The 20,884-nt window shown below is 33.1% G+C and overlaps 4 protein-coding genes across 7 annotated transcripts; all 4 read right to left on the bottom strand.

Moving 5' to 3' along the window:
- Positions 1–4,151: 4,151 nt before the first annotated feature.
- On the bottom strand, positions 4,152–8,453 carry LOC111794949 (nuclear transcription factor Y subunit B-1-like). 3 transcript variants are annotated; one of them, XM_023677168.1, is made up of 7 exons: positions 8,201–8,449; positions 7,865–8,097; positions 7,637–7,766; positions 7,250–7,255; positions 7,049–7,132; positions 6,880–6,921; positions 4,152–4,542 (listed from the first exon to the last, which is right to left on the bottom strand). In XM_023677168.1, exons 1-7 carry the CDS (start codon positions 8,219–8,221, stop codon positions 4,501–4,503), a joined length of 558 nt encoding a protein of 185 aa, XP_023532936.1. In that variant the 5' UTR covers positions 8,222–8,449; the 3' UTR covers positions 4,152–4,500. The 3 variants fall into 3 exon arrangements, with proteins under 3 accessions (XP_023532936.1, XP_023532952.1, XP_023532945.1); XM_023677184.1 differs by having other exon boundaries at positions 8,248–8,447; XM_023677177.1 differs by lacking the exon at positions 7,250–7,255 and having other exon boundaries at positions 8,201–8,453.
- Positions 8,454–8,770: 317 nt separating this feature from the next.
- Positions 8,771–12,280, bottom strand: LOC111794909. 2 transcript variants are annotated; one of them, XM_023677105.1, is made up of 8 exons: positions 12,120–12,280; positions 11,321–11,801; positions 10,940–11,057; positions 10,695–10,816; positions 9,957–10,042; positions 9,466–9,575; positions 9,318–9,350; positions 8,771–9,046 (listed from the first exon to the last, which is right to left on the bottom strand). In XM_023677105.1, the coding sequence occupies exons 1-8, from the start codon at positions 12,208–12,210 to the stop codon at positions 8,990–8,992; spliced, it is 1,098 nt and encodes a 365-aa protein (XP_023532873.1). In that variant the 5' UTR covers positions 12,211–12,280; the 3' UTR covers positions 8,771–8,989. The 2 variants fall into 2 exon arrangements, with proteins under 2 accessions (XP_023532873.1, XP_023532881.1); XM_023677113.1 differs by lacking the exons at positions 8,771–9,046; positions 9,318–9,350 and having other exon boundaries at positions 9,488–9,571.
- Positions 12,281–12,979: 699 nt separating this feature from the next.
- Positions 12,980–16,218, bottom strand: LOC111778014. The gene is made up of 7 exons (XM_023658020.1): positions 15,761–16,218; positions 15,264–15,372; positions 15,024–15,183; positions 14,470–14,618; positions 14,226–14,377; positions 13,509–13,623; positions 12,980–13,395 (listed from the first exon to the last, which is right to left on the bottom strand). Exons 1-7 carry the CDS (start codon positions 16,183–16,185, stop codon positions 13,258–13,260), a joined length of 1,248 nt encoding a protein of 415 aa, XP_023513788.1. The 5' UTR covers positions 16,186–16,218; the 3' UTR covers positions 12,980–13,257.
- Positions 16,219–17,671: 1,453 nt separating this feature from the next.
- LOC111795283 (ethylene-responsive transcription factor RAP2-7) lies at positions 17,672–20,428 on the bottom strand. The gene is made up of 9 exons (XM_023677613.1): positions 19,622–20,428; positions 19,445–19,470; positions 19,324–19,354; positions 19,119–19,206; positions 18,888–19,033; positions 18,758–18,804; positions 18,589–18,680; positions 18,285–18,386; positions 17,672–17,979 (listed from the first exon to the last, which is right to left on the bottom strand). The coding sequence occupies exons 1-9, from the start codon at positions 20,080–20,082 to the stop codon at positions 17,743–17,745; spliced, it is 1,230 nt and encodes a 409-aa protein (XP_023533381.1). The 5' UTR covers positions 20,083–20,428; the 3' UTR covers positions 17,672–17,742.
- Positions 20,429–20,884: the final 456 nt, after the last annotated feature.

Genomic DNA, 20,884 nt, shown 5'->3' with positions numbered 1-20,884 from the left:
TATATAATTATTTATAATCTTATAATTTTTATAAATTAAATATTTTTCTTTTGAATAGTTGTTTAAAAAGCTGTATTTATGTGTTTTTTTTTAATGAATTATAGAATAAAACCATATTATTAAATCAATAGGATTTTAGATAAAAACAATGACAGAGCTGTTTACATATATAAAAAACCTTGTTGTGTTATGGAAATTAAGATTTGTTGGGTTAAAATTAGGAAATTTTTATTTTATGATGAAAAAAGTTGGGTTTTTAACAACTTTGTTCAAAAAATGCCTATAAATTCCAACCTTTATTATTATTTATAATTTTGATAAATATTTTCAATTATAAATTAGTTTAATAAAAAAAATATGAAATTATACACTAAAATACAGTCAAAATGACAACATAAAAGTTTTATAACCGCTCTTGAATTCCACTTTTTAAAACTTAAATTAGTATAAAAACAAAATTTAGGAGCTGGAGGCTAAACACATTTTTTTTTAAAATATATTTACTGGTAATAAATTTAATATATTTAGTTTAAATAGAATTAAAATTACATATTAAAATCAACACAATTCAACAATAATTATAAAAAGTTTATATATATAAAATACAAAAACAAGTTATAATATTGGATATTGTTTATTATTATTATTTATATTCTTCGAAATTAAATTAATAAGTGATAAATTAACGGAGAAAGAATTTGACTTAGGAGTTAAATTTGTATAGTTCAGAGTTCGGAAACTAATCTTATATTTAATATGAAAGTTCACTTTAAATTTTGAATTATTTTTTGAACTCGAACAAATTCATAAATTTATTATAAAATAAAAAAAAAAATTATATATAATTGGGGGAATAGATTTTAACGAATAAACTTATAAAATGATAAAAATAAATAAAAAGATAAAAATAAATAAATAAGTAAATAAAAGGAAGAGAGAGTGAGAGAAGGAAAATGGGCACTCCCTACAAAGATACGGGCAGCCTCGCGTGGATGTCTTGTACTCATTCATTCGTTCCTTCAATTATAACAACGCACGTGACAAATGCCACGTGACATACACAGTCAGCTTTCTCTCTCTCTAGAACTAGGAGGGAGCATAGGACAACGTGGCCAGCTGTAAGAGAGCAGGACGGGTATTTTCGTAAATTCATCCTTCCTTTTCTTTTATTTTTATTTTATTTTTATTTAAGGTACTTTTTGATTTTTGACCATTAAAAAAAAAAGAAAGAAAAAACGAGCCTCTGCGATCCCATGCATCAGACCCCAGCCATTGCCAGTGCACTACACGTTCTCTATTTCTGTTATTTGTAGTTTTTTTTAATTATTATTTTATTTTATTTTTCCAAATTTTCTATTTTATTTCGTGAGGGGATTAATGTCAAAATAATAACCATTCCTTAATAACTAGCTAATATATTTGAAAGTGTTTTGACAAAATAGACATTTAAATAATCGAGGAATTAAAATGGTCATTAGACTTCAAAAAAATATTTGATAGATAATTTTACTTTTTAATTTTGTGTCAATAGGTCTCATATTTTATTTTTTTTTAAATTTTATGTTAAAATTTTATATTAATTTTAAATTTTGAGATAACACTTGCAAAAGGGGCTTAAAATTTATTGCATATTATTTTTTTATTAGAAAAAAAGCAGAGAGTAATATTAAAAAATGTCTGGGCAGAGCCCTCAGCAAGGGGTGACGTTCCTCTCCGAGCTGGATCTTCAGTTTTATAACAATTCTCTCTCTCTCTCTCTCTCTCTCTCTCTCTCTCTGGTATTTGCTAAACTACCAAACAGCAACCTTTTCTACTTTGACCGCTTTATTTGAATGATTTTAAGATTAGTAGTCGTCTTTTGCCAAGAATATCATAACAAAATACAACTTTAATTTTCTTTTTCAATTTTTAATTACAAGAAAATAATAATTAATACACTTTTTCTACATTGTTTCTTTATTATTTTTTTTTTTTAAATCAACATATTTACACATAAAAGTATTTGAAAAATATATTATACCTAGTAACTCTTCATAAAAAGATCAACAACTAAAAGTGAGAATGATAGAAACCAAAACAGAGATAATCTCAAATGAGAAAACTTACGGACATAAATGCAACCAAATCTAAAACTTGAGGATAAAAAAAGGTATAATTTTATTTATTTATTTTCATTAATAAAAATATTAAAAACGACAAGTGTATGTGATAGATTCATAACAATCTATTAGTAATGGGCTACACAATAAATCATTGCTTTGCATTTAGTTAAGCAAAGTGCAAATCTTCAAGTTTGATGCTACGTGTTATGGACAGTATGATTTGTACATGCAAGTGAGGTTGTAGCTATGAGAAAATCGAGCCTATGCTTTAATCTTGCCATAGAATAAATTTAAAACTATGAAATTTATAACATTACCAATAATGGAGTTGATGGCAGTATAGAGCTAGTAGGAGCAAAGCTCACACACACCGACTAATAAAAGATGGGACAAAATTCACCTGATTCTCCGAGTTGATTCAAAAAAAAAAAAAAACAAAAAAATTCAAACATTTAGTCCAATAGCCTTTTCTCATTCAATCAAATCAACTACTTAAAACCTGGCTTGCCAAATTACCTTTTCTAAAGAATAAAAACAATAATAAAATTTCTTTTATAATTAGGTTGAAACATAAAGAGAGAAAGTAAGTTAATATTTAGGAAAAGAAATAAAATATTGTAAAGCTCGAATCAACTTTAAGACTATTCTTACTATTCTTAAAACTACAATAGCTTTCAACATATGAAATCACCTTTTCAAAAGGAACATTTTCGTAATTTGATGGTTGGAACACGAGATAAAGGATCATTTTCTGAATTGACGAAGATGCAATTTCTTCTAATCACCTATCAGTGCGAATGCAATTTATGTTCTACAGATCCTAGCCATTTTCAGAAATACTATTTCACCAAATATATTGTTATATCACAAAAATTACCATACCCTTCTAAATACATAAAAAAAAGTTGCCCTATTAAGTTCTAAAAAGTACAATATAAATACAAAAAATCCTTAATTATTGGGCTAGTTGGGCATTGATGATAAACCATAGATGATAATAAAAAGAATAGGCAAGAAAAGTAATAATTGTGAGAGAGAAGCAAAAAAGAAAAAAAAGAAAAAGTTAGAAGAAATCAAATCAAAGAGGGATAAAGTGTTAATTTGGGGAGAGGAAGAAGAAAGGATTACTTGAAACACAGCTGTGGGATTCATGAGTCCGTACCAAACACCCAACCAAGTGGGGGGTCTGTGGAAAGCGTTGCCCCAATTGGCTTGACCTAAGTGGACTGACAGATTGGAGATCTTCACTGGTTTTAATGGAATGGAAACACATTTAAAGAGAAAAAAAAAAGAGAGAAAGAGAGAAGGGTACCACTATAATGTTTCTCTGACTGTGATCTCAGATCACGTGCTAGTCATGTGACTTCTAGCCTGGTGATTTATGTCCACCACGTGCTCCTGCTTCTTCTTGCACAGTACTACAGATAATAATAACCATGCTTCCACTTCCAGATAAGTTAAAACATCATGCATCTTCATTTATCAAATGCCTCAATTTTCTTAATGATTCACTAACTGAAGTAAACCCTAATGGTAATGGTAACCTACATATACTATTTCAAATCCAATATATAAGCTACTATTTTATTTTGAATTGACAGTCTCTTCGGCCAAAATCTCTTATTCAGAACCTGAACAAAACATGCTAGTTCATATATATATTGATTGCCTTGAGAATCAAATCACAGATCTTTTAGTCAAGAGGAAGTGAAGCATAATATGATCTTACCAAAGTTCTTTTAAGGATGGAGAATCGCTGAGCTGCTTTGATTGGTTTGCTTTCCTTCCCTCAATATTTGTTGGGTTGGGATTGGGGGACCCGAGCAAGATGCTTGCTAAGAAGATTGCAGTGTCCACCAACAGCGCCCCATCTGTCCCTCCAAGTCAAAGAAACTTGCAGTTGACCTACAGTCAGATTCCAGTCAAGCATTCGGATGAAATATCAGCCAACAGAATATATATGCAATATGAAATATCAGCCAACAGATTTGTATGTAGAGAGAGAGAGAGAAGACAAATTCATGGTAAAAGGGAAGGAGAGGATACATGTAGCACTTTCTTAGTCGTTCGAAACCAGTGTCATTAAAGCAAAAGCAACAGAAGTTGGAAAGAGAATAATATTTCCAGTTTTCAAATTACTGAAGCAACTATACTAAATTGAAGGTCCCAAATTTTACAACAACTTTAGCTGACGAGAGCATCAATAAAATCGAAGCCCACCTTAAAGCCCAAACCAAAATCAAATCCAGAACCAACACAGAAACCACAAAAATATAGATTACAATATCATCTCATATCATAATAAATTAGCCAAATCGATTGTAAAGATGCTATATAGGCGTTGAACGCTTCTACCAGCCTCAGATTTCAGGCAATCCAAGTGGGATGCAGGTGACTCCTATTCATTATTCTGCATTGAAGGAATGATCAAATGCTGTCCCTGCAAAACATAGGATGCCGGGAAATAATAATAGAGTCAGCCAAAACATTTATCAGACAACTAACCTCAATAAAACAATTTTTTTTAAAAAAGATATATATTGGTAGATGGATATCAATGCTGTGCATTTGCAATAGAGGAAACAAACAACCATTTGCTCAACCATAATGTACCAATAAGCAAAAGAATCAAACAGCCAAATTAAAATTAACATTTGAGTTACCCTCACGTAGACACCTCAGACTGCATTAAGAATTCACCTTAGTAATTAAAACCAGCAAAACACATTTCATAATCCAAAACTACCGGTGTAAAGGCAACCTTTTGATCCACAGTAGATAGTTGGGAAGGGCTTAAATCTCAATCAAATAAAAGAGAAAATTGACGATCAACTACATGTTACTCAGTTTAAAGAACTTGTCGAAAGTTTAAATGAGCATAAAATGCTAAAAATAGAAAACCCACTAAAATTTCATATTTCAACCCTTCTTTTCATTCTAGCCCATTTCAATACTGACGATCTACAGATTTCCACCAATTTTAACAAGGGGTTACTGTGCAGAGCGCATAACTTTTAGTATTAAAAAAAAAAAAAAGGAGATCGTAAGACATTCGTTCATATATGCCGCCATGAAGATTTGTACTCATAACCTTTAGGACACCCTGGTTCTTCAAACCACCAAGCTCAAAGTTAGTAAAGGCAGATTATGTCATCATAATTAATAATCACTGCATCAATGAGACATCAACTCAAAAATTGATGTTCATGTGAGTAACAACCTCAGCGCGGTAGCTGCTCCTAATAATTTATTCTCCTTGTAGAGGTCCATATTTAAGTCTTGCAACATTCAACTATTTGTGATTACTAGTGGTTGGTGGAATTACTTATAATTAGAGCTCTTTTGATAGTTCTATTAATATATTTGGAATGAATTTAGGGATTAAATCCTTCCAACTTTTGTAACCCATATTCTGTTTTTTTTTTTTTTCATTTTGCTAAATTGGAAGTCATATTTTATAACAAAATAATTTAGAAAAAAAAAAAAAACATTAACGCCAAATTAACCAAAACTGAACATTTAACCACAATCATAAAAACAAAGTCACACAACCGCCATAACTCAAAAATCTTCATGGCCTTATTAAATGATTTAATATCCTTGCATAAAGAAGAAATTATGATATGACCAACTACAGGGAAGAACATCTTGCATAGATATTTCATTGCAACTAGAAATCTATGTGACAGGTAAACAGGCATATCTTCCTATACTAGGACAAATAGCGAAAATAGTACAATTCAAATTACTTTCTGTTCTAAAGAGAGCAGTGAATCAACGTCAGAGGTAAACATGCTTCTCACACAAAACCCTATTATGACAAGTAGCAAGAAAACTAATGCAATTCATTTTCTTTTCATCCTAGAAAACTAAGAAAGCAGAACAATGAAAGGCCAATAAAAAGTCGTATTAGGCATTATTTCAAAAAATGACAAGCCAATAACTATCACATTCAAGAAATGTTAGATAGAATACTGTCCCATTCTTCAATTAAAACTTCCTCGATTGTGAAGCATTTAGATCAAACAGGCAAGGAACAGCTATAGAAAATTCAAGGGAAAAAAACTGTTATATAGATATTTACATCGTTATAAATAGTGGAATTTCAAGCTCACCGTTCCCAAGATCTCAAATAATCTTAAACTAGATGTAGGACATTGTTCCAAATGAAAAGTATCTTCATACAGATTTCTTTCTTTCTTTCTTTTTTTTTTTTTTGAGAAAATGAAATCTTCTTTTCTGAACAATGATACTGTAAGACAAATTTAAATGTCTAAAAATTCCTCCGAGGAAAAAGAGTGTGTAGAATTTTTTCTTGACTATGGGATGTTTGAAAGGTAGAACAATAAAGTTCTTTTCTTTAATAATATATCTTCTTATAAACATTAAAAGTATATCATTTCAGTATCATCTACCAATGGTTGGCTTGGTGACATTGAGCATGTGGAAAAAACAAAATAAACTTTGGGGAATGGATTCAATCTCCATATGTTGGTCACCTACCACCTAGGATGAAATCCTACTAGACAAGCTAACTTCATATGACAAGCAAATGTTATAATAATAATAATTAAAAAAAAAAAAAACAGGTAGGATATATGTATATATAAGGGAAAAAGAATAATGGCTCCATCTTCTAAGCAACATTCAAAAATAAAAGACAATGCTGGTAATAACAAGTGAATAACAGCTACAAATTTCAATCCAATTATTAGCAATGAAAAAGAGGGCGTTCCTGAACAGCATGTTGACAAGTTGAGAGAAGAGAGATTATTACTTGGGTGTTAATGTAAGTCAACGCTCCCGACTGCATGTATTGCTGCACATATAGTTGAACCAAAATCAAGGTATGATTACATATAAAGGGTAAAAAAAAATCAATTCATGTGTCCATGATGATAAAAAAGAATTTCTGTAAACAAAGATTCTACAAAAAGTAACTAAACCTGGGAATTTTGACCAGGCATGGCCCCAACTGCATCTCTTTTAGCAGATTCGTCACCACCCCTAGAAGATCCTTTAGCATCACACTGGAAAAGTTTGCATTCAACCAGAAAAGCTTAGCCATACTTTTCTCTCAAAGAAAGCTCAGATTAGGGGATACAATAAACACTAGAATACTAGGTTTAAGAGCTGGTTTCAATTACCTCCAACTGAAGCAACACCATTCCCCCCACCAAAAAAAGTGAAGGAAAAAAAAAGGAAAAAAGAAAACAAATGTGAGCACATCATAGTGATGAGGTCAAACAAATTATATACCCGCACAAAAAACGTAACAGACCAAATTCATTCAAAACGTCAGGATACAAGCATTCACTGATCAACAGCGAAAAGTTTTAAGCACTCGTCCACCAGTTGAAGCACAAATCTCAATCACTAAAAGTAATCGAAAGTGCGAGAAGAGCTCTAATTGCTATAGTCATGGACGTCCACAATAATCCGCATAAGTAGTGTCCGTGTACAATTAAGTCTAAATGTGAGGTGCAAGAAAACGTAAAACAAAAAGAGAAGCTAAAAATTAGAAACAATTTTACCTCTCTGTACCTAGTAAGGTACGACTTAAGCGGATCAATATACTCCTCAAATCCCAACGTCGCCATTGCCCAAAGCAAATCATCGCCATTAATAGTCTTCCTCTTTTCCTTCTGGCACTTGTCACTCGCCCTACACAAAAAAAAAAAAAAAAAAAAAAAAAAAAAAAAAAAAAAAAAAAAAAAAAAAAAAAAANAAAAAAAAAAAAAAAAAAAAAAAAAAAAACGCACTCGCTAGTGACGAAGCTAATGAACTCGGAGACGCATTCCTGGACAGTATCCTTAGCGTCTTTAGCGATCTTGCCATTAGCAGGCAAGGCCTTCTTCATGATCCGACTAATGTTAGCGATCGGAAGAAATCGGTCCTGTTCGCGAGCACCACCAGTGATAGGGCTCTGCTCGCCGCCGCTCTCGTGACTGCCACCGGGCGGACTGGTGGGAGGCTCCGCCATATCAGCAAGATCCTGAATCAATGAAGAGCAAAACAGCAAGAGCGAAAGAAAACAAGTGTGAAAAGAGATGATGTGAAGAAGAAGAAGAACAACAAGAAGAGAAGAAGAAGCATACGTGTAACCCTAAGTCTGGCATGGAAGAGAATTGAGAGAGAATGGTACCTGACAGAGGTGAGTGAAAGAGGATAATTTTGTATTTGGCGCGCTGCTCTCAGAGGAAGGAGACTTTGTTCGAGGATTTCCTCGTTTTTTTTTTCTTTGATCGGACGCTGGAGAAAGGAGACGCACAGAAAAGACGGGAAAGGAGCTTTCTTTTTTTACGACACCCGTTGCTTTCCTTTTTTAACTAATTTTGAAAATTCTTTATTTTACTTTTTTTTTCTTTTCCTTTATAAACTCACTCTAATTATTATTTATACTCTTTAAATCATTTTTAGTATTTCATTTTAATTCATAAACATTATATCATCGGTTTATTCGGTCTCTTATCTATTTACTTAATTCATAAATATTTATACAAAATCACAAATTTGGATTTTTGTATGTTTTTTAAAATATAAATTAAATGATTTTGAGTAGAAAGTAGAAACTTTTATTAAAATGGAAAATTAAAAATAATAAATGTTAAGGGCTTTGCTAAACCCTAACTTTTATAAACTAAACTATGATGCTTTGCTAAATTTGGGGATTAAAATGGGTTTAGAAACAAACATGCATACAAGTAAATTTGGGTCTCTATGAATGGATGTAGTAGTTTATGCATTGCATATGCCTCTTAATTTGCTGCTAATTATATTTACAATTTACAACCATATGACTAAACTCACAGCATTTCATAGATTTATAACTAAAATGCATACAATTCATCATATTTTGATCTAAAAAGAGTTGTTTATAGCACCTTTTATACGTAGTAACCAATCGGGAATGCTTCCTCAACAACTTTCTTCATTATCTCTTTCTGCTCCAAATACAATCACAAAAGTTGTCTGTGTTAGTTCACCACAGTTCTACAGACCGTGTTTGACTCACAAATTAGTATAATGTTGATTTTGTTAAGTTCGAAATCACTTCAACCCATGTTTTTAATATTTTAAAATCGGTTTAATCAACTCGATAATGTATGCTTCACGGTAATCTTGGGAAAAATGATTTTAACTATTTTAAAATCACTACTAAATAGCGGGATTAGAAGGCAAACGTCCCAAATAGGCAACTGGCAATTGTTTTACCTGGATTGTGCTTGTGATGATTCCAGGAGCATCCTGTATTAATCAGATTCACAGAAGAATTCAGACAAGAATCACGGAAGCAATAATACATAAAGTCATAGAAAAGGGACGTTTGTTTTGTTTTTAAAGCATTGAAACTTTTATGAACCTTAAACGACTTTTTGTTCCATGATATCTCACGCCACGTTTTCGACTCGAGTAAGTCCCATATGTTAGGCATGCAAATAGTATTCACGTGCTCCATGACTCTCAAGCTATCTGCCAAACATGTAGAAGACTTCAAACTCCCAAAAGTATATGAAGTAAAACTTCTCATACTTTACAAAGATATCAATGCTCCTACGGTTCAAAGGAAACGTGAAATGGTGATGATGGATTGCAAGAGAAACAATGGATGCACTTTCTTGAAAAAATGTACCTCCAGAACAGTAGCAAGAAGAACAAAGCAGCTATGAATGTCTGAATGAAGATGTGAATAAACTTTATAACTAAACAAGAGGCAGCTAATGATAATCAATAAAGATAATGAGCCTCCTCGTTACTCTTCGGCATGTCGATAAGAGGGAAAAAAACACTATTTAAAGAGCCAAAAGCGCAAAAGCAAGTAAACCATGAGAGAAGGAAAACTAGCAAGCTTACTTGTAACAAATGCTTCTTCCCACATTTCATTACTTGACCAAGTAGGTGCAACTTCTCGAAATGGAATGTCGATGCTTAAACAAGCTCTACAAAACATGTTCACATCAGATCTGTAAAACAACTAAACAAGAAGTTCCTGCAGTGCTAATGTTTTGTATGATTGTAACCCCTTGTTTTACTTTTACACGAATTTTTGCTTCTGAAAATTCATCTCCAATGTCTTGGTTTGTCTATATCATACTAAATTCATCTCCAAATCGAATTAACTAAGAGAATCCTGGAAGTACAGCTTGCCCACTGATTTAAAAGGCATGCCTAGGTGATCTTCACCTAAGGTGTAGGGGAAGCCAACCTTTGTAAAGAACACCTACTTGGTGCTTGACACATATAAGTGCACAAGTTTCTTGTTCTTTTTCAAGAAAACGTTGGATGCCTATTCATACAAAACAATCTCTTGAATAAAACAATCCTTGTCAAGCTCTTTATAGCCAAAATGATGGTTAAATATATTGAAACTGCGAATTGGTGGACAACCGAACCCATTCGACTAATGTACATATACTAAAACTGAAAAGTCCGAGTTAAACTATAATTTCATGTTTATAACATCAACAAGATCGAAACCGACTTCATATCTCACACTTTCAGGAAAAAAAACTACATCCTAGAATCTGAAAGTGAAAATAAAAAATAAAGCAGAAACAATAATATGATGATTCGAAATGGGTAGGAACATACTCAACGACTAATTGACGAATAACTCCAGTCAGAACACCGTCGCTAATGGGAGCTGTCTGCAGTTCAAAGGAATGTGTACTTGCAGAATCAAGGAGGCTTGTTCCTTTAGCTTCATTATTATCCTGTAAAAAACTTCCAATTAACACTTTATGCTCATACAATTTCAGGGGACAAGAAAATATTGTCAATATTTACAAACAAAAGTAACTTATTCAAAGACTGGCTTAAAGAAATTGATGCATCACCTTCCGGCAAACAACAAAAAAGTTAGTCAGGCAGCCTTCAAGTATCTGATCACCATCATTTGACAACAAAAGCTCAGTCACAGAAGGAGGCCTCAATTTTTCCAGAGACTTCCTACGCCTGATAAAGTTCACAAAGAACAAACCAACAACAAATATAGAATTGAATACCCCAAAAAGTGCTTAAACAAAAAGCCAAAATCATAGCTTAAACTATTCATATTTCATGTTCCAGTGAGAAACTAATTACTCTTCATTCCAACCACTCGTTTTGATCCTCCTAACTGTTCGAATCAGAATATTAACTGTTTCTTGCTCTTCCATTATTCCTAATGTAACAGTGAACTATGTCCAATCCAAACAATCAAAGTTGTGCACTCTCACCTAACCCAATCCGAGTACTTTGCCGCAGCAGCATCCCTTCCTCGACCCACGACGGCCAGATTTGCACCATTTTCCGGGACACCAAATTCACGAGGAACATAATTACCAACATGCGTGTGCACACCAACAGCCTCTTTAACTCTTTCTACATCCACAACACCGTCACTTTCACCCAAATTTTCCAAATTCACACTTACAAGCACTGTAACTGCCAATTCTTCTTCCCCATTTCTCTCATTTAATGCTACCGGTAACACTTTTCTCATTGAATCATCGACAAGCGTTCGAATTGCTGGTTTCCAAGGAATAGAATCAATCGGCGACGGTATTACCAGTTTATTGGTTGTTCTGTTCGATTCAGACAAGAGTTGAGGAGTCGAATTTGATAGAATTTTTACCGATTGAGTCAGCCTTTTCATGTGCCTATCCCAAAACAGAATGCTCGACGCATTGTTATGGGTCCGAGTAGTGGTATAAGCGCCTGGAATAATTGAAATTAACAAGTCAACAACAGCGAAAAACTATCCCTAACACAGGACTCTCCCTCAGTTTTTCAAATAATCAAATCGCTTAGCCAAGCAACTTCAATCCAAAACAAAGAGTCAAAAATCATTACGTTAGATATCATATGGTTATCCGATGATTCCCTAGACCCTAGCTCTCCTTACTACAGACAACAAACACAATGGATTGGGAAAACGCAAAATTTCCTCAGAATCCAAACACTTAATTCGACTTTCACCAAACAGATACAGCCGACCATTTCTGACAAATCAAAAGGCAGCAAAATATGAGTTACCAGGATGAGTTTCAAGGAAGGTGGCGACAGGAGGAACTTCGGAGCCTTGCAAAAGGACGCCATTGCTGAACAAGAATCGGAAGCTTGTCATTTCTTCAATTGATGTGATCAGTAGGAACCGAGGGAAACTATATAACGCAAATCGTCGACCCTTTTTTTTTTTTTTTTTTTTTTCCTTTTTTTTTTGGCGCCCCGCCAATCGCCCATTTGTCTCTCTTTAAAAAAAAAAAAGTTAATTTAAATATGAAAATGAGTCTTTTTTAAAATAAAATAAATTGCGTAACTTATTTTCTTTTTCTTTTTCTTTTTTTTTTTTTTTGGAAAAATTCTCATTTTGATGTTCTTTTATACTAGTTTTCATTTTTCAATTTAATTCTTAAATTTTCAAACGTTTAGTTTTTATTTGACCTTAGATTTCAATATTTTATAATATTCATCTTCTATCTTCCATTAATTAAAAATAATTAGGATGTAAAATTTTAAATTAATCTTAATAGTGATAGAAAATAGTAAAAACTAATTTAATTTAGAAAATTAATTAATAGGAATTAATAACAAAATCAAAAGTAAGTAGTTAAAAAAAAAATCAAAGAGTAGAAGTGTATAAATCTAATTATTCAAATTATTCAATCGTAAACCTTCATGTTAAATCGAGCTTGAGACATTTTTAAACTGAACCTAATTATTCAAACGTAAACCTTTTCAATTCAAGCAAGTCTTATTAAATAGGACATACATGAGTTGAGTTGGTTTGGAACACTCCTTTAGACCAATCCGAAACTTTGGATTAGTTAAGTTGGTGAACCAAGTAACTCGAATAAAGTTAACTCGAACCAAGTTCATCTTGCTAACACTGTTAAAGAAAAAAACAAGCACTCTAAGCTTTTGTTACAAGTCAAATGAATGTTGAGCAGTAGGAGGAAAATAAACAGAAAAAACTGAGATCCATTTCTTCAAAGAATGGTAGAACTCTTAACTATAAGCACTCTGCACCCTTAGAGTGCAATCCGGTAACAAAAATTCGTTAAAATTATCGGAGTCGTATAGCAGAACGATCCAAATTTACATACCTATGTACATTGTACATATCGCAGTCGCGATATAAGTACGAACCTCAACAATCAGGAAGCAAACAGTGCTACAGATTAGCTGCTGATCTATGAATAATGTCATAAATTGAGAGTAAAATTTCTGCACCTATCAGTGCAATGATCAGCCATTCCAAAAAATCTGATTTCCTGTTTTGCAGAATCTCCTGTAGGAAGCGAATATTATGCTGACAAAAACAAAAAAAAAAGGTGGAGTTCAAGATGAATGAATTATATATCCTTATCGACGAATAAATAATCAAGATGAACGTATAGTTTCATCTTAAGTAGATGGTACTACCTCCACGAACTTCAATTTGAAATCCAGACTAGCGAATCTCTGTGTTAACTCAAACTCATCTCTAAGATATTCCCATATTTGAGCATATTTTGCATCCTTCCACGCAATGTCTGATCTGAAAAACGCAAAAACGAATAGATGTCTTTAGATTATATGCACGAATCAGGATAAGCAAAAGGAAACAGTATGCTCACTGAAAAGTGCGCAGATAATACAATAGCATCAGTTTTCAAGATTTAACATAGTGTAATATCCACAAGAAATAACCTAAGGAATAAGTATTAGCGAATTATGTCAGAAACCTCTTCTTTTGAGATGGTGGAAAGTAGAAAAGAACGAGAGTTGTATAAAATGACAAGTCCAAGACAACAAGCCAAGAGGGGCACTAAAACGAGCCAAAATAAGTAAGCAAACAACACAAAATTTGTAAGAGTCCAAGCCCACTGCTAGTCGATATTCTCCTTTCTGGGCTTTCCCTTTCGAGCTTCCTCTCAAGGTTTTTAAAACCCGTTCTCTAGGGAGAGGCTTCCAAACCCTTATAAAGAATGTTTCGTTCTCCTCCCTAACCGATGTGGGATCTCACAGAATTACCACTTGAACAGCTATTTTTCGTCTTGTTCGATCATTTAAAAGTACATCGTCTCTTGTGCAGATTTCATAATATAATTCTAAACATACATCAAACTAACTATTAACAGCAGGAAATAACTAACCAACCTCTCAAAAAGCCCAAGCTTGAGAATGACATCAGCAAGATTTGAATTTGCCTTTCCCACCAACTGGAAAAGTTTCTTCCTCTTCATTTTGAACTTCCCAGTTGCTTCCATTTCACGGTTGATGTCAGTGAATTCAGCAACCATCCCATCAACCTTTGAAGAAAATGTTAAGAGCACGGTGGGATCATGTCAAATATCATCAACATTAATTGGTATTAAAATGTCTGGTCAGATATGGTAACTACCTGTCGTCCATAGTAATCAAGAGCAATGCTCTGACCAAGAACACTACCTATGGTACGTATGCCATCAATATTCAAGTACTGCAGCATTATGTAGTCCAGTCCCCCTTCCATCCATGTATTTAAGGCAGCCTTCTCTCTCACCTCATACTCTACAAACTCAAACAGCTTCAAATTCAGACAACAATAGACTTCCACACTACAGTATTTTTAAGTAACACACACTACCAAAATAGCAGGGGAACATACTTAAAGGAACCTGAGAGAAGTAAAGCAGGACTACTTTTCGTTGATACGGACATAAATGAACGTGTAACTTTTTTAGATGTATATAGTTCTTTTGACAATCTTTTAAATTGTGTATAGCATATTACATCAAGTCAAAGTGCCTCTCATTGATATTGTTATGAAACAACCCTACAATTCTAATCAACTTAGACGGGCTGTTTCTTATAAATGGTTTGATGAAGGAATTCCTTAGCGTTTTATATCACTACAACCACCACCAATAAGAACAATGATAATAACTCCAGTAGAAATACATTTGAATTTCTTACCATCCTTTCTCATTTCAGGCAGCAGTCCGGATGCATGTTTCTCTACAATTTTCAAATACCCATCAACCTCATCTTCACGAATGTTAAACAGCACAATGGAGCCATACTGAAAAACTACCATGTAAGAGAAGTCACTTCCGCTTACGCTGGCGCCAAGGGTCTGAAACAAAAAAAGAACAGTCTTCAAAGTGTACTCATTCAACTAATCATGAACGATGATCCACTAGATAGCAAGCTTACGTTCACATTACAAAGATCCCCGAACTTAAGGACTACATAATTCGTCATACGTGATGATGGCGGGATAAAGTTACGTTTATTTTGATCCACCAAGCTTCTCAAATCCACACTGAATCAAAGAAAATATGTGGAATGGAGAATAAATCAGAAACACACAAGTTTGTAACCCACATTGTGATGACTTAAACTTCATGCAAATCCTTAGTTTACCTTTTAAAGTATTTTGAAGCTACACGCTAGACAAATTCCAGAACCATTGAAAAATAATGAAAAATGAGTATAGTCATATAGAACTGCAAGAGGTGAAGGGAAAGAAGAAGAACAAAACGACACCACCTGGCGATTGAATTACAGAATTCTCGGAAAAAAATTCACAAACACTTTCCGGAATGGAACACAGTAAAGATAAATTTCAATTAATATTCCTTGTATGAAAAAACAAACACAATTGATCATCCCAGGCACCAAAATAACAAAAGAGTGAAAGAAATTGCAACCTAGTGGAGATAAAGTACGCTCTGACAGGAATAGACGGTCTAGAATCCTCCTCGACTTCATCTGCTTCACCCTCGCCAATTCCCTCTCCAACCTCCGAACACGAAACTGGTTCATTCCACTCCAACGTGTGCACCGAAGAGGTAATGCACCTTGCCAACACCACCACACCGCAACTCGACCCACCAAAGCGTCGAATTCCAATGCCAGAACAAGAAACACTCGATAAACAGTTAATGGTAGTACAAAACACTAGGGTTTTGGAGAGGGTAATCGAGTGAGGCTTCGGTACAGGCGAGACGAAGGTCGAACTCGATCGAGCTAAAAACGAACGGCCAGAGGAGAACAGAGGCGATGACGAAGAATAAGCAAAGAGATTCGGAAGGAGGCGTACGGACCTCAGATGGGCGTCAATGGCGCGCCACATCTCTTCGTTCGATGTTTCCGTGACGACGACAGCGAAAGTTCTAACATTTGTTTAAGAAACCCCACCCTGCAAAGCTTTGTTCTCTCAATCCTGGGCTGGGCCGTTTGCTAAAAGTTTCTGGGCTTCACGGCCCATTTAATCTCTGGATTTTCTTTTTCAATAAAATATAAAATGTAATATAATCCTAACCCATTAATAAAATATAAACTTTCCTAATTTTACTTTTAAGCTTCTCAAAAAACTTCATACTAATAGAGATAGTATTCCTCACTTAAAAACTCATGATCTTCTACTAAATTATTCAATGTGGGACTTACTCTCAATAATCCTCGACATTAACGAGGGTAATTTGGTAAATGGCAAGCAAATATTTTTTAACAAAAGCTGGAAAACGTTAAAAATAAAAAATTAATAGATATTGGACATTATATTTTATAAATAAATAAATAAATAAAATATATATATATATATATATATATATATATATATATATATATATATATATATNATATATATAGATTATTGTGTCGGCAGCTACCAAAGCAAGTTGCGTACAAGAAAACAAGTAATATAAAATCCTTCCTTTTTTTTTCAACCTTTTCCACTTTCACATTTTCTTCGCATTTAATTTTAAAACATATTTTAAACGTTAAATCAATTTTAGGAATTGAATTACTATTTTTTTTAATTCCTTTTGTAGCCGATTTATTGTCAACTCAATTGAAAATAATTTTTTTAAAAAAACATCCCTTTTTATATTTTTATTTAGTATGATTTTAATTTTAAAAAATTAAAAAAATATATTAAAATTTTATTTCTAACAAATCATAATTTATTTACAATAGATTTACCATTAATTATAACTTTCACATTTTTCTAAATTTATATATATAGGATTCCAATCTAGTCAATGCCAAACAATCATTAGAACATTTTTTTTATTATTATTTATGATATGATTTTGTCTTTATAAATAATTATTTAATGTTCCATGACTCCATATAAAATTTTAAATAATATTTTTCACTAACAAACTCGAATAAAAATAAATTCTTAAAATTACTTTATGAAAATTCNTCATCATCTAAAGTCTGTACATACACTATCACGAACTCAATACATAACTACCGAGAAACATAAAACATTCTCTCTTTCTTACATCTACCGATCATTAAACTTGGTAACCACAGTGTATAAACTACATTATCTACACGATTTCTTGAGTGAAAATAGTATCTATCTATTATTTATGTCTCGATTAGTTGAATAATTGTTAGATAGGACGGTTGAGGATTGAGGATTATTGGGAGTGAGTCCCACATGGGTTAATTTAGTGGAAGATCATGAGTTTATAAGTGAGAAATACTATCTCTGTTGGTATGAGGTCTTTTATGAAAGTTCAAAGCAAAATCATGAGATGAGTGTTATTATCTAGCTTAAGTATGCTTGAATTGATTATTTTTCTACTTATAAAAAGGGTTGGAAATAAATAAATAAATAATTAAGAATTATTTATGTCATTAGCACCAAATAAAGCACATAAAATATTAGTGGTGGTCAAGAAATATTGGTGTAAGGCGTTGGAAGGCAGTGATTAGTGTGGAGAGGTGTGTTGTTTTGGGCATAAAATGAACCAAAATTAAAAGAGGGAGAGAATCCTGATGATGCTGCACTCTTGGAACCATGGCTTTCTATCTTCTTAGTCTTTTCTTCGTTCACGTTTCCTTCTATCGACCTCGCCGTTTGCCATCTCCAACCCGTCGACTCCTTGTTTCTCGTCTCTCTCCCTCTTTCCTGTCCAAAAAAACGACGTGAATCAGTCATTTTCGACTCTAGACTTGTACGATAAACTTATGTTAATAGAATCAAACTGAAGAACTGAAGCACATGAAACTATCCACTTAGTTGAGAATCTCCACTATCCAGATACCACAATAAGACACGCGAGCCTCACGGTTTTAAATAGTGTCAACTAGGGAGAGGCTTCCACACCCTTATAAAGAATACTTCGTCTTGAATTGATGTGGGATCTCACATATACTAATCGTGGCATAAACTATGCCTAGATATCTAAATTCCAAATTTCTCAGAAAAATTACCTGATTATGCGGTACAAAAGCAGAGTAAAAACTAGAGAACACAGAAGGAGGAGTATTAGGTTGTTGTCCGGTCATTCCATGTGCATAGCCATTGTTTTCATTCTGCCACCAAACACACATAACATGAACACATTTTTGACTTGATGGAACGAGCAAATAAAAAGTCAACAACAAAATAGTTACAGAATGAGACGTTAATATTTTTATATTATTATTTAGAATAAGTAGCTATTAAGAAAACCGATACCCACCACGTGAAATTAAATTAAATTAAATTAAATATAAATAATAGAGAGAGGGCCACCTTTGGTCTCTCAATGTTGAGCTTTTGAGAAGAATTACTAAAATGGTAGTTGAAAATTCCTCCAATGCTCAAATCAAGATTATGTCCATTGCCTACATTTAAAGCAAAATTATTTTATTATAATTATATATTTTAAAAAAACATTTAATTCCTTTTCTTTTTCTCGTACCTCCATTACTTGCATCCACGGTTGTCTCGGACCTTTCCTCAGTTCCCCTGAAAATTGTTGAATTAAAACAAGTTCATTTCCGCCATAACTGAAAGTGCATATCAGTGTATATCTTAAATATTTTACTTACTTATTTCCAATAATTTGATTCATTTGAGTTTCCCATCGTCCATATCTTTGAACAGATAGTCCTCTTAGCTTTGATCCTCCACGAGAAATTCCAGAACTTTGTCGACGTAGAACATGCACAAACTCTTCTTTGTTTAGATTCTTTGTCTGCAAAAAGAAAAAAAAAATAACCCTTAAATTATTTCTTCTCGAATTCTTTAAATTAAAAAAAAAAAAAAAAAAAAAACCTCACTTGTTTCATATCTTCGTCGTAATCACTTATATTGAAGTTTATATCTGCATCGACTCCTCTAAATTTTATAGCCGCTCGATCATAAGCCCTGTTAGCTCAAATTTCCAAAAATTAATATTGAAATTTAGATGCATATATAGTTTTTTTAAAATTTTATAAAAAAAAAAAAATTGAAGAAAATAAATAATAAATAAAAATAGGTAACCTTGCTGCAGCATGGGCTGTGTCGAACCCGCCTGGGACAATTCAAACCCAAATTACTCATTAAATTGAATGTACAAAAAAGGAAATAAAAATTGGACTTTTATTGTTTTTTTTTTTCTTACCCAAATAAACTTGTTTCCCACAATCCCTGACAAACACAAAAATCAAAATTATAATTAAAAAAATATTTTAAAATGTTTCCACGAAAAATAAAAATTCGAAATTCCTAAATTGGGAAAGAACTAATTATTATAATTATTAAAAAGTAACACTAAATTTTATTTTTTTAATTTAATTACCAAATATGAGATTCCCATCTTCCAGTACGCCGGTAAAACGTAACCCCACGGTACTGCGAGCTTCTGGACCGCGGCCCACGGCGGCTCTTCCTCACCTGCTGTTGTTTCGGCTGCGCAGTTTTCAGCTCCGGCTGTCCTCCACCGCCACCAGAATCCGCCGTCGGCGACAGGTTCAACCACTGGGTCCTGAGTATCGGAGACCCAGAATCTCCCCACCCACCGGCAACCGGGAAAAGCGGCTGGGTGACTAATTCAGGCACTGGACCGCCGCCGACGCCGCCGGGACTTTCCTTCTTGAGAATATCGAAGATTAAAACAGAGGACTCTTCATCTCTGCTGTTGCAGACCTCATCGGCATTAACGACAGAGGAATTCGAAGTCTCCGAATCCTCCATTACGATCCGATCCGTCGTCGCTTCGTCACGATTCATAATCGAATCGTTAAGATTCAACATCATCATTTCTTCTTCTTCTTCTTCCTCCTCCTCTTCAAAAACAGAGCAAAACAGAGCAAAACAGAGGAGAAAAAATCTTTTTTTTTTCTTAATTTTTATTGAAAAGAACAAAGACCCAGAATTCCTCTCGCCATAAAAAATCAATCTAAGAACCCAAAACCCGAAGAAATTATGAAAAAAATTAAAAAAAAAAAAAGGGATTTAATTGTTTCTTCTTTGGGAGTTGTAGGAAGCTTGTAAGCTGTAAGGCTATGGCTGAATTTTGAAGAGAGAGAAAGAGAGAGAGAGAGAGAGAGAGCAGAAAACTGAAAAAGTAAGTAGGTGAGAGAGAAGAGAGGTCTAGAAAAAGAAAGAATAGATCTTTAAACTGTGAAGGCCAAAGGGATTTTAGGAATATTTTTAAACCCATTCCTTTTTTAGCGTTAAATTTAAAGAATATAATAATAATATTATTATTATTAAATTAAAACAGTTAAAGTTGGATATTATTTATTATGCGATACCCAAACACGGCGCCGTGCTCAAGATGTTTATGTTCAAACCAATTAAAAATTAGGTTTCAATTGTATTCCTTTTTTGTCGTTCCAAGTGTTTTTTTATTTGTTTTTTTTTATTTTTATTTTTTTTACTTTTTATAAATAAAAAATCATCTTAATAAATAAAATAAAATAAACAATTTTTTTTTATATTTTTATATGGAATAAAATTGTAAGGTCGGAGAAGAAAAAAAAGTATATTGTAACTAATATAATTTAGTAGGGAAGATAAGTATAAGATGCTTATTACCTATGTTTGTTAGTTAATGTCT

This window comes from Cucurbita pepo, chromosome LG01, assembly GCF_002806865.2.
Source record: "Cucurbita pepo subsp. pepo cultivar mu-cu-16 chromosome LG01, ASM280686v2, whole genome shotgun sequence".
Lineage (NCBI taxonomy): Eukaryota > Viridiplantae > Streptophyta > Magnoliopsida > Cucurbitales > Cucurbitaceae > Cucurbita > Cucurbita pepo.
Note: the sequence above shows the minus strand (reverse complement) of the source record. Positions and strands in the feature narration are given on the sequence as shown.